Source organism: Camellia sinensis, chromosome 1 (genome assembly GCF_055761805.1).
Source record: "Camellia sinensis isolate YWXY chromosome 1, ASM5576180v1, whole genome shotgun sequence".
Taxonomy (NCBI): domain Eukaryota; kingdom Viridiplantae; phylum Streptophyta; class Magnoliopsida; order Ericales; family Theaceae; genus Camellia; species Camellia sinensis.
In genome coordinates this window covers 22,179,630-22,202,506 of record NC_138961.1, presented here as the reverse complement: position 1 = coordinate 22,202,506, position 22,877 = coordinate 22,179,630, and the positions used below count along the sequence as shown (strand labels likewise).

At 33.1% G+C, this 22,877-nt stretch overlaps 3 protein-coding genes across 3 annotated transcripts; 1 reads left to right on the top strand and 2 right to left on the bottom strand.

The window, feature by feature from the left end:
• Positions 1–1,876: 1,876 nt before the first annotated feature.
• LOC145792601 (uncharacterized) lies at positions 1,877–5,940 on the top strand. Its single transcript, XM_082873507.1, has 2 exons — positions 1,877–4,209; positions 4,757–5,940. Exons 1-2 carry the CDS (start codon positions 3,120–3,122, stop codon positions 5,806–5,808), a joined length of 2,142 nt encoding a protein of 713 aa, XP_082729633.1. The 5' UTR covers positions 1,877–3,119; the 3' UTR covers positions 5,809–5,940.
• A 732-nt stretch (positions 5,941–6,672) lies between these two features.
• Positions 6,673–8,953, bottom strand: LOC145822801 (uncharacterized). The gene is made up of 8 exons (XM_082920969.1): positions 8,788–8,953; positions 8,488–8,574; positions 8,086–8,389; positions 7,906–7,990; positions 7,728–7,817; positions 7,353–7,604; positions 7,098–7,237; positions 6,673–7,017 (listed from the first exon to the last, which is right to left on the bottom strand). The coding sequence occupies exons 1-8, from the start codon at positions 8,951–8,953 to the stop codon at positions 6,831–6,833; spliced, it is 1,311 nt and encodes a 436-aa protein (XP_082777095.1). The 3' UTR covers positions 6,673–6,830.
• LOC145792598 (uncharacterized) lies at positions 8,941–11,252 on the bottom strand. The gene is made up of 3 exons (XM_082873498.1): positions 10,506–11,252; positions 10,276–10,416; positions 8,941–9,637 (listed from the first exon to the last, which is right to left on the bottom strand). Exons 1-3 carry the CDS (start codon positions 11,226–11,228, stop codon positions 8,987–8,989), a joined length of 1,515 nt encoding a protein of 504 aa, XP_082729624.1. The 5' UTR covers positions 11,229–11,252; the 3' UTR covers positions 8,941–8,986.
• Positions 11,253–22,877: the final 11,625 nt, after the last annotated feature.

The following is a 22,877-nucleotide window of genomic DNA, read 5'->3' as shown; positions in this document are numbered from 1 at the left end:
TTTCAACGTCACAATAATTAATCAACCATGTGATTATGGACAGGGTGGTCCATATTATTATTACTATTATATGTATCTCATTTCATTCAAATAAATTGTTATTAATATGAAATTTTAAAAAAAATCTCTCATTTTCATATATTAATTGGAGAAATGATGAGCTATTTTGGGAAGATAATTATAATCGACTTTTTGATTAAAAATTAATTAAAAACTAATTACAATTAATTTTTTATGAGAGAGAAAAGTACTTCCCAAAAGATGATAGAGCAATGACTTTTTATTTTTGGGGTCCACTCAAATGGGATTGGTTTAATTTGGGTCGCTTCTTTTTCTCAAGGGCAGTGACAATTGCTACCATACGAAGCATTGGATCATCTCCCTCCCTCTAAAGCTAGGGTTTCGAGCTTCATTAGAATCAAACAGAATTTATTTAATGGCAGTGATAGGTAGCTCGAAATCGAGCGGCTCGAAATGGCTCGAATTCAAAAACGGCCTCGTTTTTGAGATGAAGGTGAAGCAGAACCAGAAGCAGGGGAGGGAGGAGGAGGAGGAGGAGGAGGAGGAGGAGGATGAAGGAGGAAGGACTGGAGGGGGCCCAACATTTGGGGCTGGAAGCGGGGGCCGGGAGGCGGAGGCGAGGCAGAGCCGGGGATCGCTGGTGCTGCGACGATCGGCGACAGCAAGGCGACGGCGGTGGCGGTGGCGGTGGCGGTGGCGGTGGCGAGGCGAGCAGCGACGATCCTCTCTCCCTCTTTCTCCTCTGTTCTTCCTCCTCTCTTCTCTCCCTCTTTCTCTTTTGCTTCTTCCTCCTCTCTTCTCTCCCTCTTTCTAGCCAATTCGAGCCATTGGATTCGAGCTACGGCTCATTTCCGTTTATTTAAATACTTATATCTCTCTAAAAAAAAAAAACTTGTGTCTCAGTTAATTCATCAGATATTCTTATATTTTAATTATTTTAGACATTTAATTTATCAAATTTTAATTATCATATTTAAGATATTTTATGAATAATTTTATTCTTACAAATATTTTTAAACCTTTAGCAACTTGGTGTGCACTATTTTAGGCTATTTTAAATATTTCAAGATGTGAATATTCACATTAAATAAATTTGATAGTGTGAATGTTCATATCATAAAATATTCACATTGTCGATGTGAACATTAATGCGTGTTTCACTCTATTATTATTAGGGGTGTTTTGGTAACTGTGTTATCTATAGAACTTATTGAAATTTAAAAAAATAATTTTAATTAAGAGGAATATAAGTAGGTGGAAAGGAATTTATAAATAAATAATCTATTTTCTAATTTGTTTTATTTTCCAAATGGGAGTTTCCAATAATTTTGCCTTATCTTATTTTATTTTTCAATTTCAAAAATAAGTTTGGTTAAAATATGTAAACCAATATTTATAGTATTTATTATTTTGATATTATTTTCTTTTTTTTAGAAAGAAAATAATTTTTAAAAATTCAAAAACTTTATTTGGTTTTATTCTCATAATTTGTTTTCTGATTTTTAAAATATATATATATATATATATAAACTACTTTGACAAAAATAAACACTAAAAAAAATTTCTCCAAAAACATAAAATCATACAAAAATGAGAATGTTTTTTATTTTTTTCATTTTTTTATCATAACCAAGCAAAGTGAAAAAAAAAAATTATATTTTTTTTTGTGTTTTATTTCTATCAAACTAACATCTTTTTTTCTTTTTTTTTTTAATTCTAAAAGCTCAAACAAAGAAAGAAAAATCCATCTACGGCATCTACAAAATGCAACATTATAACTTTTTTATCTTTTGTTTTTTTCCCACCTAAACATTTATTCTTTCACGTTGATGAATTAGATTTTTTTTTGGGAAAATTGGCCTAAGGTCCCTCCTCTACTTTTGATATGAGGAGAGGTCCTTTATAATATGTTTTGATGGCTAAGGTCCCTCAAATTTATTTTAGGTTATAAAGTACCTAAATTACCCTTCCTTTATAACATAAATTTGTTTGAATATTATATGGTTGAGTTAACTGATACATTTTGGAAACCGAATTTGAAGGGGAGATTTTGTCGGAGTTTTCGTCGGAGATTTCAGTGGAGATTTCTTCGGAGATTTCAGTGGAGTTGACGAGAAAGATTGCTACGATCGTGTAGATTTTGTTGGAGATTTCGTCGGAGATTTCAGTGGTGTGATAGTGTATTGATCGCGTAGATTTTCAGTGGAGTTGAATCAGGTTTGTTTTCGATGGAGATAGCACATGCATTTTGATATTTGTTTTGAATTTTTGTGTAGAGAGAGGCCAGCTTGATAGAGTTGATTTTTATTTTTGGAATTAATTTTTTATTATTTGTTTTTTAATCAATTTGAAAGAGTGTTGACAGTGTGTTGATCGCGTAGGTTTTTGAGTTGAGTTGGATTAGGTTTGTTTTCGATTTAGATTCCAAATGTATTTTGATTTTTGTTTAGAGAGAGGCCAGCTTGATAGAGTTGATTTTTATTTTTGGAATTAATTTTTCATTCTTTGTTTTTTTGATCAATTTCAGATAGTGTTGACAGTGTAGGTGATTTTGATGTTTAGAGTTCATTTTTGGTGCTCTGTTTTTTATCAACATGATGATGAATTATAGTTGTGTTCTATGTTTTTTCAAACCAGAGAAATTTCATTTTCTGCACTATTGTTTGTGTAGTCCAGAGGAAATTATAAGTGCATATGGACATATTATTAGAAGTTTGTAATGGAGATAGAATATGAGAAAGTCAATGTAAGTTCATAAATTTCTCTATACTTGTATTTGTAGTTCAGAGAAAATTGTAAGTTTGTTACTCACTTTCAGTTTGTAGTTCAGAGAAAAGTATTTCTCTGGACTTGTATTCTATGTGATTTTTTTTTCTATAATTGTGTTTAATTGTTAGCAGTAAATTTCTCTGTGATTCATTAAGTTTCTGTGATTTTGTTTTTTATCATCTTGAAGGTGAATATCAGTTTGTAGATGTCTTTGGAGTTTTATTTTAAGTTCAGAGAAAATTATAATTTTTAGAAATTTCTCTGACCAGAGATGTTGTTATTGTGAAGTGTTTGTGTGATTTTTTTTGTTGTTTTTTGTTTCAGTTTTAATGGACAGTGCAGTGTTGTTGCTGTGCAAATATGGGAATGATACTATTGTCATTAATGTTTCATGCGAATTGAATTTTGAGGAATTGGTTGGCATTTTGTGTAAAACATGGGAGAATTTGAAACCTGAGACTATGTGTATTTCATATTCTATTTTGGGCCATCCGAATTGTATGGTTCGAAATAATATTGATTTTCTGAATATGTTGAGGGTTGTTTGTGCACGCGGTGTTGATATAGTTGATGTTTCAGTTAGTAGATGTAGTACTTCTGATGAAGAGGATGAAGTGGGGTCTAATTGGGTAGATGTTGTGGATGGTGAGTGTGATAGGCTGGTGGATGTTGAAAGGAATTCACTCTCTAAGTTTTGTTCTCACCAAGAAAAGGTGTTATTGTCGGCTAGTTGGCGGAATAATATTACGAGTGTTGGACAAAAGTTTGAGGGTGGTGTGGTTGAGTTCCGTACTTTTTTATGCAAGTATGCTATTGAGGTTGGTTTTCAGTTTACGTATGTTAAAAATGACAAGCTGAGGGTTACGGCAGAATGTGCATATAAGGAATCAAGGGGATGTATGTGGCGTGTACATGCTTCTGTTGAAAAAACAAATGGGTTCTTCTACATAAGGACTTTGAACAATGAACATACGTGTGGTGTGGCGGTTCGTACGAGTAAACATTCGAGGATGACTTCCAGCTTGGTTTCTGGGCTGATACTTGAAGAGGTAAGTGCAAAACCTTTAACTCGTCCAGTGGATGTTGTGAAAGGAATGAAAGACAAGTATGGGGTCTCAATTAGTTATAACTGTGGTTGGTTGAGTGTTGAGAAAGCAAAATGTAGTACATATGGGGATTCTTGTTTGTCATTTGATCAATTACGGTGGTATTTTGATGAGGCATTGAAGAACAATCCAGGGAGTCGTTTTGAGTTAGATTTTGAAGATAACAAGCGTTTCAAAAGAGTGTTTGTGGCTTTTCATGCATGCATTGCTGGTTTCAAATATTGTCGGTCATTGCTTTTTCTTGATGGAACATTTTTGAAAGGACGATACAAAGGAGTTATGCTTGCTGCAACGGGGAAAGATGGGAATGAAGGTAATTGTAAATATATCTATTTTTATCTAAGTATGTGAATTTTCTATACATGTAGGAATTGAGTGAATGTGAATTTTCTCTGGTTTTGGCCACTGTGTGGATTTTCTATTGTTGTGGCCACTGTGAGAATTTTCAATGGATTTTTGTCAGTGTATGAATTTTCTCTGGATGTTGTCATTGTGTGAATTGTATCTGTAGGTGGTCACTAAGTGAATTTTCTCTGTATATTATGATTGTGTGAATTTTCTCTGTAGCTGGTCACTAAGTCAATTTTCTCTGGATGTTGCCAATGTGTGAATTTTCTCTGGATGTTGGCAGTGTCAAACTTCTCTTGTTGTTTTATTGTTCTATTTTTCTCTGTTGTTTTGTAGGTGGTCACTAAGTGAATTTTCTCTGTATATTATGATTGTGTGAATTTTCTCTGTAGCTGGTCACTTATTCAATTTTCTCTGGATGTTGCCAATGTGTGAATTTTCTTTGGATGTTTATTGTTCTATTTTTCTCTGCATGTGCGTACCTAATATGCTTGTTCCTATTTGTTTTGTAGGTTTTTTTCCTGTAGCTTTTGCTGTTGTTGATGCTGAGAATAAAGACAATTGGTGTTGGTTTCTTGAACATTTATATGGAGTATTAGGATCAGAAAGGGTGATAAGTTTCATATCAGATCGACATTGTGGAATTGTGGAGGGAATTGCTAGGTTTTTCCCTAACTGCTTTCATGGATTTTGTCTGGAACATCTAAAGAGAAATTTGAGGGATAAGTTGTCATGTGGAAACACAAATTTGGTTAGGGAGACGATTGTGTCCAAGTTTTCAGAATGTGCATATGCTCCAACAAAGGCATCATTTCATTTCAAGTTAAATGAGTTAAAAAGTGAGGGAGGAGACATTGTGAGTGTTTTCTTGAGAAGTTTACCATATGAAAATTGGAGTGATGCATATTTTGCAGGGAAACGTTATGGTGAGATGTATTCAAATGTTGCTGAGTCATTCAATTCATGGATACGAGAAGCTCGGCACTTGCCAATAACAAATTTGGTGGACATGATACGGTTGCAAATCATGAATATGAGGTCTGATAGGAGGCTGTTCTCTAGTAAATGGAATAAAATTTTGTGTCCTCGTATGGATAGTGTGTTGGAGAAGTCTTTTTTGGACGGGAGGACATGGAATGTGAGTTTATCATCTGATAATGTCTTTGAAGTGCATTGTTTTCCTTCGGTTATGGTTGATCTTGGGTTGAGAACTTGTTCATGTCGAAAATGGGAAATAAATGGGTATCCATGTCAACATGCTGTTGCTGCAATTTTTAGGAGTGGAAAGAATTTGAATTCATTTGTTGAACCATTTTTTCATGCTGATATGTATCGTCAAGCATACTCCTTTTCGATTGGCCCAGTTCCAACTGTTGAAAAACCTGTGTGTAGCATTGAAGATGCTATGATTTTACCTCCATTGAGCAAGAGACCTGCTGGGAGGCCGAAGAAGAACAGAATTGCTTCTACTGGAGAGTTTAAAAGGGTGATTAAGTGTAGTCGCTGTGAGAGTATTGGTCACCATAATAAGAGGACATGCAAGGAACCTTTGTTAAATAGTTGAGGATTATACATTTTATTGATGGAATAATACATTTGATGATTACTTTGTGTATTTTGTTTTGTGAAATTTATTTTTTGGACAGTGTATATAATAATATCAATCAAATTCATCCAGAGAAATTTTTCAATATGAGTTAAAGTGTGTTTGTTGATATATACTATAGGCAGTGGGTTTGTAGTACCTGTAAAATTCATCCAGAGAAATTTTCCTATGGCAGAGAAAATTCTGTGTGTTGTGTTTTGAAGCTTCATATTCATCCACATAAATTTGACAATGGCAGACTAAAGTACTGTGTGGATTGTGTTTTTTTAATTTGATAATTGTTTTGTACTAACACAGTGCATTAGAGATTGAATGATCATATAGGCACCTTCTTTGGTGAGATAGGAGTTAAATTTATCTGTAAATTTCTGGTAGCTTCATATCAGTCATTTCAAGAAATGTGCACAGCAGACAGAGGATTCAAAAAATTTCTCTGAGTTGAGAATTTCTCTGGACCAGGATAGAATTTCTCTGGACTCACTTGAACTCAGAAATTTGTGTCAAAGCCAGAGAAATTTTCATCCAGAGAAATTTTTCACCAACAGAGAAAACTATATGGGCATTGTGGTCTGAAATTTGAAACTCATGCAATGAAATTTTCCAGTGGCAGATAAAATTATTGTGTGCTTTGTGTTTTGTTGAGTTTGATGATTGTTTTGTACCAACACAAAGTTTTACAGATTACATGATCATATAGGCATCCCCTTGGGACGATACAAGTTAAATTTCTCTGTGAATTTCTGGTAGTTTATACCAGAGAAATTTCTGCAGACAATTTTCTCTGGTAGACAATTGTTGAAATTTACATTAGTCGAAATAAAAAAAAAAATGAAATTTAGATTAGTCAAGAAAGGATATATACATATACGTCAAGGATCATCATTCCTTCAATGTATGAACAAGAAAGGATATATACATATATGTGAGACAATTTTCTCTGTGTGGATATGTACATTGTCTTCCTTTCACTAGTTTCACTATTACATTTGTGGTTCTTCTGGGGGTATTTCAATTGGTTCAGTCCATGACCTGCCAACTTCGGTCACAAATCTCTCTATGAGTTCTGCCCTCATCAACCTTATCTCTTGTGTGGATAATTTGGATTTGATAGGTTCATGCTTGCTATATTGTTTCATTATATAGCAGACGAAGAGGCCACAATCCAGACTGCATACAAATTATAGGTATGGTTAGTTTTAAGAAACATGCAACAGAAATTATCTTATTTATAGATGTATGAAACTTACGAATCGCTTTCTTGTTGTGGAGCATTGTTGACATACTCAAAGTCATAACTTGTGTTTTGTGAGTTAATTAATTTGAAAGAGGGTTGTGATTGAGCGTCTCTTTCAAGACAAGCTTTCAGAAAATTCTCCACGTAATCTTGCTGCAAAAAAATAATTTTTATATAAGAGAGAAATTTACGGACAAGTCAATGGGATTCTATGAAAATTATCATCACATAAAGATGATGATGGATCAGAGAAATTTGCACTCGTTACCAATTGTTTTGCATCTTTGACATATTTGTCTTCTGCATCATCCCTCCTTGGCCTCAATGAGTTGTAGAACCTCCATAAATTGTCTTGTTTGTCCAGGACAAGCAAGGTCCAGTGATTTCCATGTGTGGACTTCTCATTACCTCCAGTATTTATTGGGAAATGGAGGAACCTATAGTTCCTCCATGCTGTTTCAATATGCTTGTCAAATAAGGACACTCGAAAACTTTGATTTTCTGTCATGTTGATGAAATTCTGTGCTCAGAGAAAATCAAAAAATGGTTTTGTTAGTGAGACAACTGACTTCAAGGAGTATATTAAGAAGAGAAAGTAGAAAGTAAATTCCAGAGAAAATCAAATAAAATAGTAGTAACATACTAAGCACATGGATGTGAAAAAAAATGAGGTTGGTTGTTGTTTCTCTCTGATTTGGTCAGCCAAAAGGATCTCTCCATAGCCATCAATGACCTGAAAAATATGATTTATAATTGTAATATTGTTTTATAAAGGCTGATGGAACATTGCAGAGAAATGTTGATGAAAGGGAAAGACTTACATTGTTGGCAATTTCTTTTTGCTTTATGAGGTTTCCAATGTCTTCAAAGGTAATGATATTCAACTCACTTGTCCAAATTAAAGCTCTACAAGATGACAAAGAAGGGATTGAATTGTTGTTAATGCAACATAAGTTTGTAATTTGTTGTTTGTTATGTTCTATTTTGTTTGTTGTACTTACTCAAGCCCAGACACATTTGATATGTGCTGCAAGATGTCTTTTATATGATCTTTTATCAATCTTGAAATGGGAAGAGTTTGTGGAAAGACCCAAGATTTTGTGATGTTTATAGGTTGAGGCAAGACGTATGCATCAGCATCAAGCACTTCTTTGTCCTTTGTGCTTTGCTCAACTTGTTTTGCAGCTTGTTTTGAAGCTCTAGTCACTTTCGCAACTTTCGGATATTGGAATTCTGGATCATGCTGCTTTTCCTTCCTTTCTTTTGCCTTTAAATTTTTTATCATTGAGGTTGGATCTTTTTTGACTGTAGGCAGTGAAAATATTAGGAAAAGTGAAATTTCTCTGAAGCAACAGATGATATTTCAATATGTAAATTTATTTAATTCAATATTTTGTAGTTACCATAGAGTTTCTTCTTTTGTTTCGGTTGTTGTTTGTGTGGGATTTGCTCTTGTTGGGTTGTTGGTTGTTGTTCCAGTTGCATTCCAACTATATACAGTGAAAATCAAACAAGCCCCAAAAATGGAATAAGAAAATATACAGAGAAATGAAATGAGCAGTAGAAATATAACTAATGTGTTGAGAGAGATATAACTTCCAGAGAAAATTACCAATGACAGAGAAAATTATAATAAATAGAAATTTCTCTGAGTTATGATGGCACAAGGACATAACTTTTTGTGGCTCAAGATTTTCACTGACCTTGTGGTTGAAGTTGTGTTGGTGTTCGGTATGGTTGTGTTGCTAGTTGGATAGATAGTTCTTGAACTTGTTCATGCAATTTGGCATTTTCAGTTTCAAGCTCCGAATTTGAACACCTCAACTGTTGAATTGTTTTTGCATCGTCTGCTTTTTCAACCTCCAACATCCTTAGTTTCATTCGGATTGTGCTTTCTTTTTCTTAAAGTTCTGAGTTATGTGATGTCAGGATTCTTATTGAAATATCTTTTTCAGCAAGTAATTCCATCCAATTTCTGTCTTCTTCTTTTTTAGATTGAGACAGTGCCTTCAGTCTTTGACGTAGATCAGCAATTTGGGCATCCTTTGATTCCTCAAATTCTTCAGGCTGATGCATTGTTGAGCCACAAATGCCATCATGTTGTTGGTCCATCTGCTCATTATTTTCTTCTTCATCACTTTCATCCTTGTTCTCTTCTTCTTGCTCATCTTCATCTTCATCTTCTTGTTCACTTTCTTTCTGTTCATTTTCTTCTTCATCACTTTCTTCATCATGTTGTTGGTCCATCTGCTCATTATTTTCTTCTTCATCACTTTCTTCATCATTTTCTTTCTGTTCATTTTGTTCTTTGTCTTCTGGTTCTATTTCTTCACTTTCTTTGGTGGTTTCTTCTTCTGTGCTGCTTGCTTGATGTTCTTGTCCATTGCTGGTTTCTTTGGTGGTTTCTTCTTCTTTTTGTTCATTCCCTCCATCTTCAGATGGATCTTGTAATTTCTCCTTGAATATGACAATTGCCTTTTTTAATTCTTTCTTTGTCTTTTTGCCAAGACAAAACTCCTCAGATGGGTTTTTGACTAGCTGCTTGTTATCAATCTGTAACAGGAGACTCTTTTATTAGAGAAATGTTACAAAATTCACTCAGAGAAAAAATTCAAATAAGGAAAATAAAATTCATCTAAATGATACTAATTGGAAACAAACTTCAGAGAAAATTGTATTGGGCCAGAGAAAATTAGAGGCATGGAGTTAATTGTATGGGGCAGAGAAAATTATGAAACAGTGAAATAAACAGTGTTTATAAGTTAATGTTTTACTATATTTGTGTCAGAGAAATTTGAATTCCAGTGAAAATTCATTAGAAGGGTAGAAATAAACAGTGTTAATCAAAGATGCAAGGCACACAAGTTATGGGCAGAGAAAATTACACACAAGGAGATAAAATTTGATGGGCCAGAGAAAATTATGTGACAAAGAACATAATTCAGATATTAGAGAAAATGAATCAGGGCATATAAGTTAATGTGTTACAATTGTGGTCAGAGAAATTTGGATGGGAGAGAAAATTGATTACAATGGCAGAAATAGACCAGTGGTTAACAAAGAAGAAAACAGAAATTGATATTTCAGAGAAAATTAATCTTAATCAATCAATGCATAAGGAGGGAAACAAAGCAGTAGTCAGAGAAATTTTTGAAATTTCACTGAGATTTCGGTAGCAATAGGAATCTAACCTGTCGAGGTGCAAGAGAGTGGACTGGTGTCTTCTGCAGCTGTTTCGTCAAGGTTTGAAGGTTCCACTTGGCACATCTTGGGAAGTCTGTTGTGTTACTGTCTTCTGAGTCAATGATAGTTGCATGTTCACATAGCCAATACTGTGATGAAAATGAAAGTAAATAAAATTTTGTAAACGCACAAATTTGTAAGTATGATAACTGCAAATTTGAATGGATATTATACTTACCAGCAATGCAATGACACACCCCGTAACTTTTTCTGGAGTTCTATGCAATGCCATGATAGAATCAATCAATGTTGATGTGATTGCTTCCGGCCAATCATACTGTTTCATTGATTCAAGAGGTTCCACATACTTTATAAAAACCCAACCTATTGAATTCCCACTTGTTGCAAAAAATAGGGTGAGACACAAGTACAATGTAACAATGATTGCTACATCTTTGAAGTCAGTTGGTTGCTTGCCTTTCATTGCTTTGACCAAGGCATTTTTAAGAACAGGACCAGTGAGCCTTGTGTCCTTTTGGAATCTTCTCCTGAGGAATGCAGATTTTGGCTTTTTAGAGTATCTTAATGACATGGCTCCTTTACCTCCTTCCAAACCAAAAATCAAGGTCATGTCATTTGTTGTAAAGGTCAGGTTCTTCTTCCCAACTGTGAATGCTTTTGTTTTTTCATTGTAACATTGGATTATGGCAACTACATCATCATCGGATTTCCTAGATTTCTTTGGATCCATCCTTCCAGTGGTTAGAGCTTGAATCAAATACCAGAATGGGGTCTTTTGAAGCTCTAGAAGATGTTTTGAACTGAATTTAAGTGTTTGAAAGAAGGAGACGACAGATGAGAGGTTGGATCGGTATTGAATGCTGTAGTGAGCTCTCTTTCTGTGGAGTTTAACAGGTTTTTTCCCCCTTGAGCTTGAGTCTTTTGAAGTTGGGGTACTCATCTGGATGCTAGTTGCTTCATCAGCTTGGACTTGTGTGTTTTGGGAAGGAGTTTCTGGTGTTTTAGTGCTGGTTTTTGATCTTAGATGATAAGAGGACTGAGAGAGTTGTTCTTGCTTCCTTGGTGTTTCTAGTGTTTTGCTGTTGGTTTTTGATCCTTGTGCATAAGAAGACTGAGACAGTTTCTGTTTTTTGCTTGGTGTTTCCGGTGTTTCGCTGCCTTTACGTTTTGCCATTTCTAGACAATGATTAAAGCATAGAGATGTCAACATTAAATCCCAGAGAAAAATGGAAATGTCAGAGAAAATTACAGATAAGGGAGAAAATTGGAGATGCCAGAGAAAATTACAGATAAGAGAAAATTACAGAAAATTTGACATGTCAGAGAAAATCAACTCAGCATCATAAACATGGGAGAGAAATTTTCAATAATTGTTTAAATTACAGATAGAAGTAAACATACCAGAGAAAATGAATGATAGAAAAAAGTAAAACATGGCAAGTGAAAGAAAATTTGCATTCCACAATTAGCAAAGATAAAATAAACAAAGTAATGTAAACATGGCACTGAGAAGTATACCATATTGAAATCAAGAATTGAACAAAATAAACATACCAGAGAAAAATGCACATTCTGAAAAAAATTACACATTCTTGAGGAAATTTCCATTCCAGAGAAAATTTCAATTCATAATATTAAAATGCAAGAAAAATTTACATACACAAGCAGAGAAAATTAACCATGATAGAGACACTCAATGGAGGAAAGTGGTGCGATGTGGTCAGAGAAAATTATAAATACCAGAGAAACTTAGACAGGGGCAAGAGTGTAATTGACATTGCAGAGAAGGATACATATTCCAGAGAAATTTACAAAGCAGAGAAATTCAGAGACAAAATGACAAAACATATTCAAGAATAAGATTAAAATTCAGAGAAATAACTTTTTCTCAAAGTACATATGGCAGAGAAAATTCCAAGAAGAAACATTCATTCCAGTCCACAATATTAAAATTCCAGAGAAAATTTAAAATGACAAAGACACAAGGGAGGAAAGTGGTGCGATGTGGTCAGAGAAAATTGTAAATACCAGAGAAACTTAAGACAGAGGCAAGAGTGTAATTGACATTGCAGAGAAGGATACATATTCCAGAGAAATTTACAAAGCAGAGAAATTCAGATACAAAATGACAGAAACATATTCAAGAATAAGATCAAAATTCAGAGAAATAACTTTTTCTCATAGTACATATGGCAGAGAAAATTCCAAGAAGAAACATTCATTCCAGAGAAAATTATAAATACCAGAGAAACTTAAGACAGAGGCAAGAGTGTAATTGACATTGCAGAGAAGGATACATATTCCAGAGAAATTTAGAAAGCAGAGAAATTCAGATACAAAATGACAGTAACATATTCAAGAATAAGATCAAAATTCAGAGAAATAACTTTTTCTCAAAGTACATATGGCAGAGAAAATTCCAAGAAGAAACATTCATTCCAGTCCACAATATTAAAATTCCAGAGAAAATTTAAAATGACAAAGACACAAGGGAGGAAAGTGATGTGATGTGGTCAGAGAAAATTATAAATACCAGAGAAACTTAAGACAGAGGCAAGAAAGCAATAGACATTCTAGATTAAGATAGACATTGCAATTAAAAATACATATTACAGAGAAATTTACGGAGCAGGAAAATTTATAGACAGAATTACAGAAACATGTTCAAGAATAAGATAAAAACACAAAAAATTGTTGTGAAAATAAACTTGCCAGAGAAAATTGAAAGAAGAAAATTACATTAATCAAAAATCAGAGAAATTCAAATGCCAGAGAAATTTACAGATAAAGTCAAACAAACATGTTGAAGAATAAGTTCAAAATACACAGAAATAAATTTTTTCAAATGCAGGTAGCTTTTTATTACGAAATTGAAACCCTAATTTATGAAAGGTTATTATAAAATGCTATTAACTGTGTTTCCAGAGAAAATCTAGTTGTATTGTAGAAAAACTGACCAGAGTTAGGATGAAACTTGAATGATGAGCTGATATGGTCCGCGATGAAGATGCGACGTGACGAAGATGGACTGAGATGATGATGAGCCGTGAAAACGAAGCTTTAACGTAGGTCAGAGAAATTTGTGAGGAAGGAATGGGAATGATTTTTGGAGAGGATAACGAAGCTGTAATGTCGATGGTGCAGATGATGTTGAAACCCTAATTCTGCTGGTCTCCTGTTCGTGAAGATGCTGGATGTTTGGAATGTAACTGAGACGTCGGAATGAGTTTGGTTCTGTGTTGATTTTGGCGAGGGTATTTTGGTCCACAAAATAATTAAAAACGCGCGCCAAGTTGTTTCAGGGACGTGAGGCATCACTATCTTTTTGTGTGTCCTTTAGCCTCTAAATTGTTATTATTAGGGATCTTAAAAAAAAATCCCATTTTTTTTTTGTTGCCATTTATTTCATATTTATTTTTTTTGGTACATTGATGGAAATCAATATTCCTGGGGGGAGGGGGGAAATTCATCACAAAATTTGAATCTTGACATCAAAATTATGTGCAATGCAAGAATTTTTTTTTCTTTGATTTAAATATAAAATTATAATAAAATTTAATAAATTACAATCATAATTGATGAAAATCAAATTTAAAAGTTTGACCCACTAAACACTTTTCACATATTTGGTAGATATCCTTTAACAACTTGACATAATTGGGTCAGCCCTTCAAAGCAAAAGCCATTTAAAAACTGAACCTCTTCTTTGTTAACTTTTTCTTTCTTTTCTTTCTTTCTTTTTGTTTTTTCCACCAAAATTGTCGATTTAAATGACTTAGGTTGTGTTTAAATTATAAATTTAAGTAAGAATTTAAAAAAGAAAAGGAAAATAAAAAATAGTTTTTATTTTATACATTTCTCGCACATTTTCTTTTTCTAAATTCTTATCAAATTTATCCAAGCACAGATGAAATAAATATACAAAAAAAAAAAAAAAATTTCTTTTCATTTTCTATAGTAGGCATATTTGGTAGTTTGGATGACTTTTGTGCGCCTTATTATATAAGAAGAATAAAATAAATTATTATCACTATGATATGAGTGATGAAAAAGAAGGAGAATTAATTACAATTTAAATAAGAGTAAGAGGGCTACTAAATATAGTTACCTGTTTATTTTTGGACCCCATACTTGTTTGAACCCCCACTCACATAATTGAAACTCTCTCATCTTTTCTTTGAACTCCCACCTTGAAACTAACTATACCCTTGTTCTTTTGACCTCCAAACCCTAGCCCTCGTTCAATTCAAAAGTTTGATATTCCACCGCCGGCAGCATTTCATTGTTGGCAATCTTCTTTTTGGCAACCTCAACCATTTTTGGCAACCTCCACCCTCTCTATTTCCAAACCAACCCAAAACAACCAACATAAAAACCCACTTCACACTCTCCTCTCCAACCCTCCTCATCGTCTTATTGTCTCTCTACACCTTCATTACCGCCATTGAAGACGATGTCAAGTGCCTCGAAGGCTTCAAGACGCTGCCTCTTCTTCTTCTTCTTCTTCTTCTTCTTCTTCTTCTTCTTCTTCTTCTTCTTCTTCTTCGTCTTTTTTAGGTTGTGACCCAGATTGCGACCAACAACTGCAAACCCAAATTGCGATCCATCGCCCATCACCCACTCCACTGTATCCTCCTCTTCTCTTCTTCTTTTTCTTCTTCCCATCGCGACCCATTACTACTATCACCTCCTAAAGTCGCTGCCATCACCACCCACCACCGATTTCTAAAAACCCTAGGTCTAGGGTGCGGGTTTCGGGAGAGAAGGAAGAAGATGAACGGCCCACAATGGACGGTCGACCAAAAAAGATAACGAAGACTACCTGAGGTGATGGGCATGTCCAGTGGAATTAGGGTTAGGGTTTAGGAGATTATGGTTAGAAGGTTAGCGATAAGGGTAGAAATGAAATTTTATATTTAGACAAAATTGGAATTAAAAAAAATAAAAAAAGTAGGGGGTCTAAAGAAATAAAGTAGGTGTAAATAGCAACCCTCTGAGAATAATTGCTGAGGAGGAAAACTTTTTGCCCAAATTACAAACTTATTACCCTCCACCACCTAAAGCCAATTATGGCATCATATATATATATATATATATATATATATATATAATTAAAAAGGGTATTTTTTCTTTACTTATGTGACACATTTTAAAGGCTTTGTTTTTTTTTCTAAAAAATTCACATCAACATACCGTTTTTCATTTACATATAAAGTTTTACACAAATTCAATTTCAATTATAATAACCAATTTTATATGGATTCTATTTGAAAGATACTTATTTTTCATATATATGATTATAATTTAATTATTATGATATTTGAAAAAAAAATTATCTCGATATACAAATAAATAAATAAAACAGAATGTATTTAATTATGTGCATCGCACAAATCAAATTATTTTTTTATATTTTTTATTTTATCAATATCAATTTATATTTAATTTTTTATTTAACATGAAATTATTTATTACAAAATATTATATTTAATTTAAATCTCATATACCTATATACAATATGTATGAATAATTCAAAAAGAATATTCTGTGGCTCAAATGTGGCTCAAATAGCCAAAACGACGTCGTTTTGAGTACAAAACAACATCAAAATGGCCAAAACGACGTCGTTTTGGCCATTTGAGCCACATTTGAGCCACAGAATTAGGGCCCTCAAACATTTTTCATTAATTTATGTGTTTTCTTCTCAATCAAATCACAACATATTTATATTTAATCTTTTAAATAAATTTCTTCTAGTTCTATTTCTACATATTTTTATTTTTCAAAAAAAAATATAAAAATAAAATTAAAATTAAAAACTAGAATCACTTTTAATTTTATATCATTAATTCTCTTTCTAATTTAACTATCTTTTTTAATATCAAAGTAAGTATTTATTTTACTATCTTTTAATTTAAATATATTATATAAAATTATTATATAATAATTACACTTTTATAGCATAATAGAACTAAAATTATCAAAATAAATAAATAATTTAACTGAATTTATTATATATATAAGTATTCAAGTAACACTTTTATAGAAATAATATAAAATATCATTACATTAATTAAAATTAACTCAATTGTGATTTTATATCAAATATCATATTTCTATAAGTGATTTACATATACGTGTAGCATCTAATTTGATATTGGCCCCGTTTGGTAGAGCTGTGGGAAAGTGATTATAACTTATGTTAGGCTTTATTATTGGCAATCCCGTTTGACAAGGATTTCTTTAAGAAGTTGATTTTCTTCCAAAACTAGGATTACTTTTGGATTTTCTATAAATAGTTAGTTTTCTCCCAAAACTATTTAATTCCTCCAGATCTTCTTTTTTGTTCTTAAGGTTTATATCTGGGGATATTTTGTTAGTTTTCTTTGATGTTTTATTGAGTATTCAACTCATGGTTTAAAGAGCGTACATCAAAGGTTGTGTTTTGTTCTATAAAAGAGAGAGTTGTTCTTCGGTGGATTCTGAAGAATTCGAGCCTGAAACTTTGGTGGATTCCGGGGTTGCTCATCGTAAAGACAACTCCGAGGTGAAGACGGGTTGGAAGAGGCACATAGAGGTTGGTTCAATTAGGCGTGGATTCGCTAGGTAATTGAGAGTATACCTGTGTAATTCCTTTAAATCTTCTTAGTGGATTGTTTTGTGACTGTTGCCTGTGGTTTTTTTATCACAGTTGGAGGTGTCCAATTGTGATTTTTTCCACGTTAAAATCGTTGTGTTGATTTGTCTTGATTGTTTGATTGGGATTGTTATATATTGCTTAAAATTGTTACATAATCACAAATCAATATCTAGGGGATTTCTAGATTTTTCAATTGGTATCAGAGCAGGTCGTTCTATTTTTTTAAAAAAAAATTCTTTTAGAACGAGATCTTGTTTGATTTGTGATAATGGATACAATTCGTGAAGGAAATTCTATGGTTCGACCACCCTTACTTGACGGATCCAATTATTCTTTTTGGAAAGCTCGGATGAGATCTTTTTTAAAATCTATTGATGAAAAAGTTTGGCAATCCGTCATGAATGGGTGGACCAAACCAATAATTACCGTTGATGGAGTTACAATCCCCAAACCAATTGATAAGTGGGACACAATTGATTACCAAAATAGTAGCTGGAATAGTAAAGCCATCAATTCTCTCTTTTGCGCTGTCACACCTGAAGAATTTAGTCGTGTTTGTAATTGTGAAATCGCAAAAGAAGCTTGGGATATCTTACAAACTATTCATGAGGGCACTCCTTCTGTTAAACGCTTAAAACTTCAAAGGCTCACGTCTAGTTTCGAAAACCTTTCAATGAAACATAGTGAGACCTTTGATGAATTTTATGCGAAGTTGAGTGAAATTGTAAATTTCAGCTTCAATTTAGGTGAAAAAATTCCAGAATCCAAAGTTGTGGGCAAAATTTTGAGATCCTTGCCCGATCGGTTCTAACCAAAAGTTACGGCTATTGAGGAGGCTTAAGATGTTGACAACCTCAAGCTGGATCAGTTGGTTGGAAATCTCCAAACTTATGAGGCACACAGGAATTTCAAAAAGAAACAAAAAGATATTGCTTTTAGTAGTGCTCATAAAGTTAGAGAGAATTTTGATGAGGATTGTGATATAGATTCCAAGATTACAGCTGCTTTTGTTAAACAATTTAAAATATCTTTTTTGAAAAAGAATCCTAATCTTTTGGAATCTACTAATTCTCATAAATCTAAAGGCAAAGATAAACTCAAAATTAATTCTATAGCCAAGAAGGAGAAAGGAAAGATACAGGGAAACTCTGAAAGACTCCAATACTATGAATGCCAAGGATTTGGCCACTTTGCTCAAGAATGCCCCACTCGGTTGAGGAAGAAGAATGCCCTCGCCATCACTTGGGATGATGAATCTGAATCTGATGAAGATGAAAGTGACAATGAAGATCAAGGCGAAGAGGGACATAAACAATTCCTTGCTTTCATGGCAGCTTCCGAAGCTGAAGGACAAACAGATTCTCCAAAGAGGTTAGTTGAGAATATCACTGATGATGAATCCTCGAAGAGTGATCATGAAGAGCTTGAGCAAGCTTATGAAAAGTTGTATAAGGAGTCTCTTAACTTATTCAAATTGAATGACAAACTCACAAAGAAACTCAAAGCATGTGAAAGTGAGAATGTCAAACTTAAAGAGGAGATTTTCGAGGCCAAGATTAATGCTATCAAGGTAGCTGATGATCGACAAGTTCTTTGTGCAAAACTGTTGACTTGTGAGACAGAGAGGAATGAGCTACTGCAAACCCATGCCATGTATGAAGAAAAGATTGAATCTCTCGAGATGTCACTAGTTGCTTTGGAAGAACTAATGATCAAGAAAGATGAAGAGCTCAAGTGTGCCATGGTTACCATTGGTCTTTGGAACAAAGGATCAAAGACTTTGGACAATATCATTGGTTCTCAACAAATCTGTTCTGACAAGAGTGGCATTGGCTTTGGTGGTAAGAAAGAGCAAAAATAGAGTGCTTCAACATCTCATGATACAAGAACTCAAGGAAAGGGAGAACAAAAAATTCAACATAAGGATGGACTTCTTAAACTTCCTAGAGTTGGTAAGGTAAAAGAAAAGACGGTATACCCTGTTTTTATTTGTCATCATTGTGGTATGCATGGTCATATTCGCCCTTATTGTTATAAGTTGTATGAGAAAGTGTATTTGCCTAGACCTAGGAATAGGAAGTTGGAAACCATGTCGAGACGGGTTCCTATTGCAGGGGAAAGGAACCACAACGTCAAGACACCACCCAAGAACTACAATTCTCACAACTTTGTTCGTACTAAAGCAGTTTGGGTGAGAAAACTTGACTTGTATTAATTAGTTTATTTGTTTTAGCTTTTGGGTTTTTGTGTGTTGTTTTTAATGAAAAAAAAAAATGTGTGCTTGTTCATTTTTTTTGTCTTGCTTTATTTTTGAAAAAAAAAAAGAAAAAAATCCCAAAAAGATTTTCTTAGTATGGTTTTGCAAGCTTGAAATTTTTGAGTGGTCCTTGGGGCATATTGGATTTGATGAGAATATCCATTACATGTTAATATATGTGTGCTTTCTGTGGTCATTACTCGTTTTGGAGTGTGTGTTTTTTGATTAGTATGTCTCATTCTGTACACACTCTTGGATTAGCAAATTTTGGAGTCTTCCGCTTTAGTGATTATTTTTTCTCTATGGACTTCTGTCATTGATCTTTTTGCCTTTCTAGAGGATTTGACCTATACTAGCATATCATAGGTGATGTTGAGTCTCTTAACCACCTACCATCTTTTTGCATCTCCATGGCTTTCCCTTCTATTCTTTGTAGTCTAGCCATGAGGAAAAGGCTACCTCAGAGTCACCAACCAGGCCATCCTTATTATATCCATGCTTCTCTGGTTCGGTTTCCATACTCTTGAGCGTGTCAGCCGTCAATGATTGTGCAAAAGAAAAAGTAAAAGAAAAAGAAAGAGAAGAAGAAAAAATATGCAAAAGAAAGAAAAAATGTGCAAAAGAAAGAAAAAAAAAGATTCATTGATTGAGGGGGAGCCTCCGCCTTTACTCACCAAATACCCCTTGATTCCTAGTGGTTTGACTTTCCTTTGTTGTGCTTAGATTCTCTTGACGGAGGTCTAACTTTTAGATCACTACTAGGATTGAATCTAGTATTTGTCGAACTCCAAGAGTCACACACACACTTTTATCATGGGATCTATGCTTTTCACATAATGCATCACTTTCTTTCATGAGGAATTTTCTACAGACTGTGCACATTGTGTTTACTAGTAATTGTGCTTCTTGGATAATCTTGTGTGTTTTAAGGTACAAATCTGAAATTCTTTGCTTGTTCCACCATATTATTTTTTGTCGTTTTCTTCTTGTTCACTGTTTTCAGTGTTTGTGGTTGCTTTTAGTGAGGGGGTGTTTGGTTCATCTTGACTTGGGTTGGTTAATGATCTTGCTTTTGTTGTTTGAGAGTTGTTTTTCATGAGTCTTAGTTTTCATCTATTCATGTTTTCCATCTCATGGTTCAAGATAATCTAGCCATATGTTTATTACTTTTTCATATACTCTTGTGAGACTAATAGTTGTTTTGGAGATTGTTGCACTAATAGCTGTTTTGCAGATCTTAATCTTGAAAAAGAAGTTTGTGTTTGTTGGTTAATGGGTTGGGGTGATTAGGATTTTATTTGTTAGGTGTGTTTTGTCACGGCATTGCCAAAGGGAGAGATTGTTAGGCTTTATTATTGGCAATCCCGTTTGACAAGGATTTCTTTAAGAAATTGATTTTCTTCCAAAACTAGTATATCCAAAAGTAATTGGATTTCTTCCAAAACTAGGATTACTTTTGGATTTTCTATAAATAGTTGGCTTTCTCTCAAAACTATTTAATTCCTCCAGATCTTCTTTTTGGTTCTTAAGGTTTATATCTGGGGATATTTTGTTAGTTTGCTTTGATGTTTTATTTAGTATTCAACTCATGGTTTAAAGAGAGTACATCAAAGGTTGTGTTTTGTTCTATAAAAGAGAGAGTTGTTCTTCGGTGGATTCTGAAGAATTCGAGCCTGAAGCTTTGGTGGATTCCGGGGTGGCTCATCGTAAAGACAATTCCGAGGTGAAGACGGGTTGGAAGAGGCACATAGAGGTTGGTTCAATTAGGCGTGGATTCGCTAGGTAATTGAGAGTATACCTGTGTAATTCCTTTAAATCTTCTTAGTGGATTGTTTTGTGACTGTTACCCGTGGTTTTTTCATCACAGTTGGAGGTGTCCAATTGTGGTTTTTTCACATTAAAATCGTTGTGTTGATTTGTCTTGATTGTTTGATTGGGATTGTTATATATTGCTTAAAATTGTTACATAATCACAAATCAATATCTAGGGGATTTCTAGATTTTTCAACTTATAGCCTAACAGCTTATAACTTATAACTGTGAACATAAGCTGATTTTTTACTTATAAATTAAGCTTCTTTTCCCCCACTCAAAGAATAAGTTGATTTTTGACTTACAAAAAGCTATAAGTTGTATTATTAAGCTAAACCAAACATATCCAAATAGCTTAAATTAAGCTAAAAGCTGAAATAAACTGGAAATAAGCCCTACCAAACAGGGCCATTGATTGATTAAAATAAATAATAGAACGCAATACTTTTTTGTATTAAGTTTTTAGAAGATAAATTAAGAAATGTCAAATGATAAATAGTGTGGAGTATTATTTTAAAGAATAATGATTCATCGAAAATGATTGTATATATTTAAAACACTTATTGATGTTTCTTGAATAATTTTTAAATAAAAATTTTGAATTTATAATATTACCAATAATGCACCTTTCTGAACTCTGCAAGAAAAGATATGCAAAAATAATTTGGTTAGAATAAAATATTTGCAATTATTTTGATATGTCACATAATTAATCAGAACTCTTTTGAGAGTTAAAATTATTAAGGTTATAAAGATTTTTGTCTGATTCCCTTTGAGGACATTGTTTACAATTTGAATTTGTAATTTTTTATATATCAATGTGAATAACTCTTACGATTGTACTGATATAAGCATAAATCCTACTTTTGAGTCAACTTACCGTAAGTATTTTTTCGTGTAATAAAATACTTAAATATTGTCATATAAAAGTATTATAATAGATCATAATCAAACATCACTTAAAGTATAATTAAAACACGATGCACCACTTTAGACATCGCAAAAAAATAAGAAATTGAAAGACCTTTTCGATTAATAACCAAAATAATACACCATGAGTTAGAACCAAGTCATAATTTGTATATTATAAAATTTTCTATTATTTTTTTTTTTCAAAAAAAATATTTTGATACAAGTAGAATTCATGATTTTTGATAAATTTGATTAACATAACTAAGGATTTAATTTCAGGTTAAGAATAAATTTTTTTTTTAAAACATTGAAAGAAATTATTTTTATGAGCATTTTACATAGGATCGCACACACTATGACAAAAAAAAAAAAAAATTCAACCATTAACAAATTTATTTGTGTTTAACTTTCAATTGTTAAACTTTTCTACACATAAACTATTAAGACTTAAAATTAATTTTTTATTTTAAAAATAAATTAGTTATTTCCAATCATAAACTATGTTGTTGGATTTTCAGGGCAATTCAATTTTTTTTAGAAAAATAATAGAGAAAAGGTTAATAAAAGTGACAGCACAACATAAGCTTGTCACCATATTTTTTAACTGACTTGAGGTGTACTCTTGGCATCAATCCCTTTCAAAATACTCTCTCTCTCTCTCTCTATGCATGAAAAGTATAAATAGATGCATTCAAAAAATTGAAAGGGGTTGGGATTACCCTAACTTTGTCTTTTAACCAAACTTGGGTTGCACTCTTTGAATCGCTTCCTTCTAAAAGACTTCTCTTTTGAAAAGCAAATTGATTTCAACCTAATTTATTTTAATTTGTCGTGGGTTTAGGCTTGAAGCACTTGTATAGAGCACTATGGTTTTGCCATGATGAAAACATGATTTATATTTGAAAAAACTAAATGGAATCGTACCCTCTCAATACCTAACACTATTATCATGCCTTGCATGATAGATG

Coding starts and splice junctions, on each gene's coding strand:
- LOC145792601 (XM_082873507.1), top strand. CDS start 3,120: ATGGACAGTGCAGTGTTGTTGCTGTGCAAATATGGGAATGATACTATT. Junction 4,210..4,756: donor GGGGAAAGATGGGAATGAAG/GTAATTGTAAAT, acceptor TTTGTTTTGTAG/GTTTTTTTCCTGTAGCTTTT.
- LOC145822801 (XM_082920969.1), bottom strand. CDS start 8,953: ATGTTGGAGGTTGAAAAAGCAGACGATGCAAAAACAATTCAACAGTTG. Junction 8,390..8,487: donor ACAAAAGAAGAAACTCTATG/GTAACTACAAAA, acceptor CACTGCCTACAG/TCAAAAAAGATCCAACCTCA. Junction 7,818..7,905: donor AAAAAGAAATTGCCAACAAT/GTAAGTCTTTCC, acceptor CATATTTTTCAG/GTCATTGATGGCTATGGAGA.
- LOC145792598 (XM_082873498.1), bottom strand. CDS start 11,228: ATGAGTACCCCAACTTCAAAAGACTCAAGCTCAAGGGGGAAAAAACCT. Junction 10,417..10,505: donor GGTGTGTCATTGCATTGCTG/GTAAGTATAATA, acceptor TTTTCATCACAG/TATTGGCTATGTGAACATGC. Junction 9,638..10,275: donor ACTCTCTTGCACCTCGACAG/GTTAGATTCCTA, acceptor CTCCTGTTACAG/ATTGATAACAAGCAGCTAGT.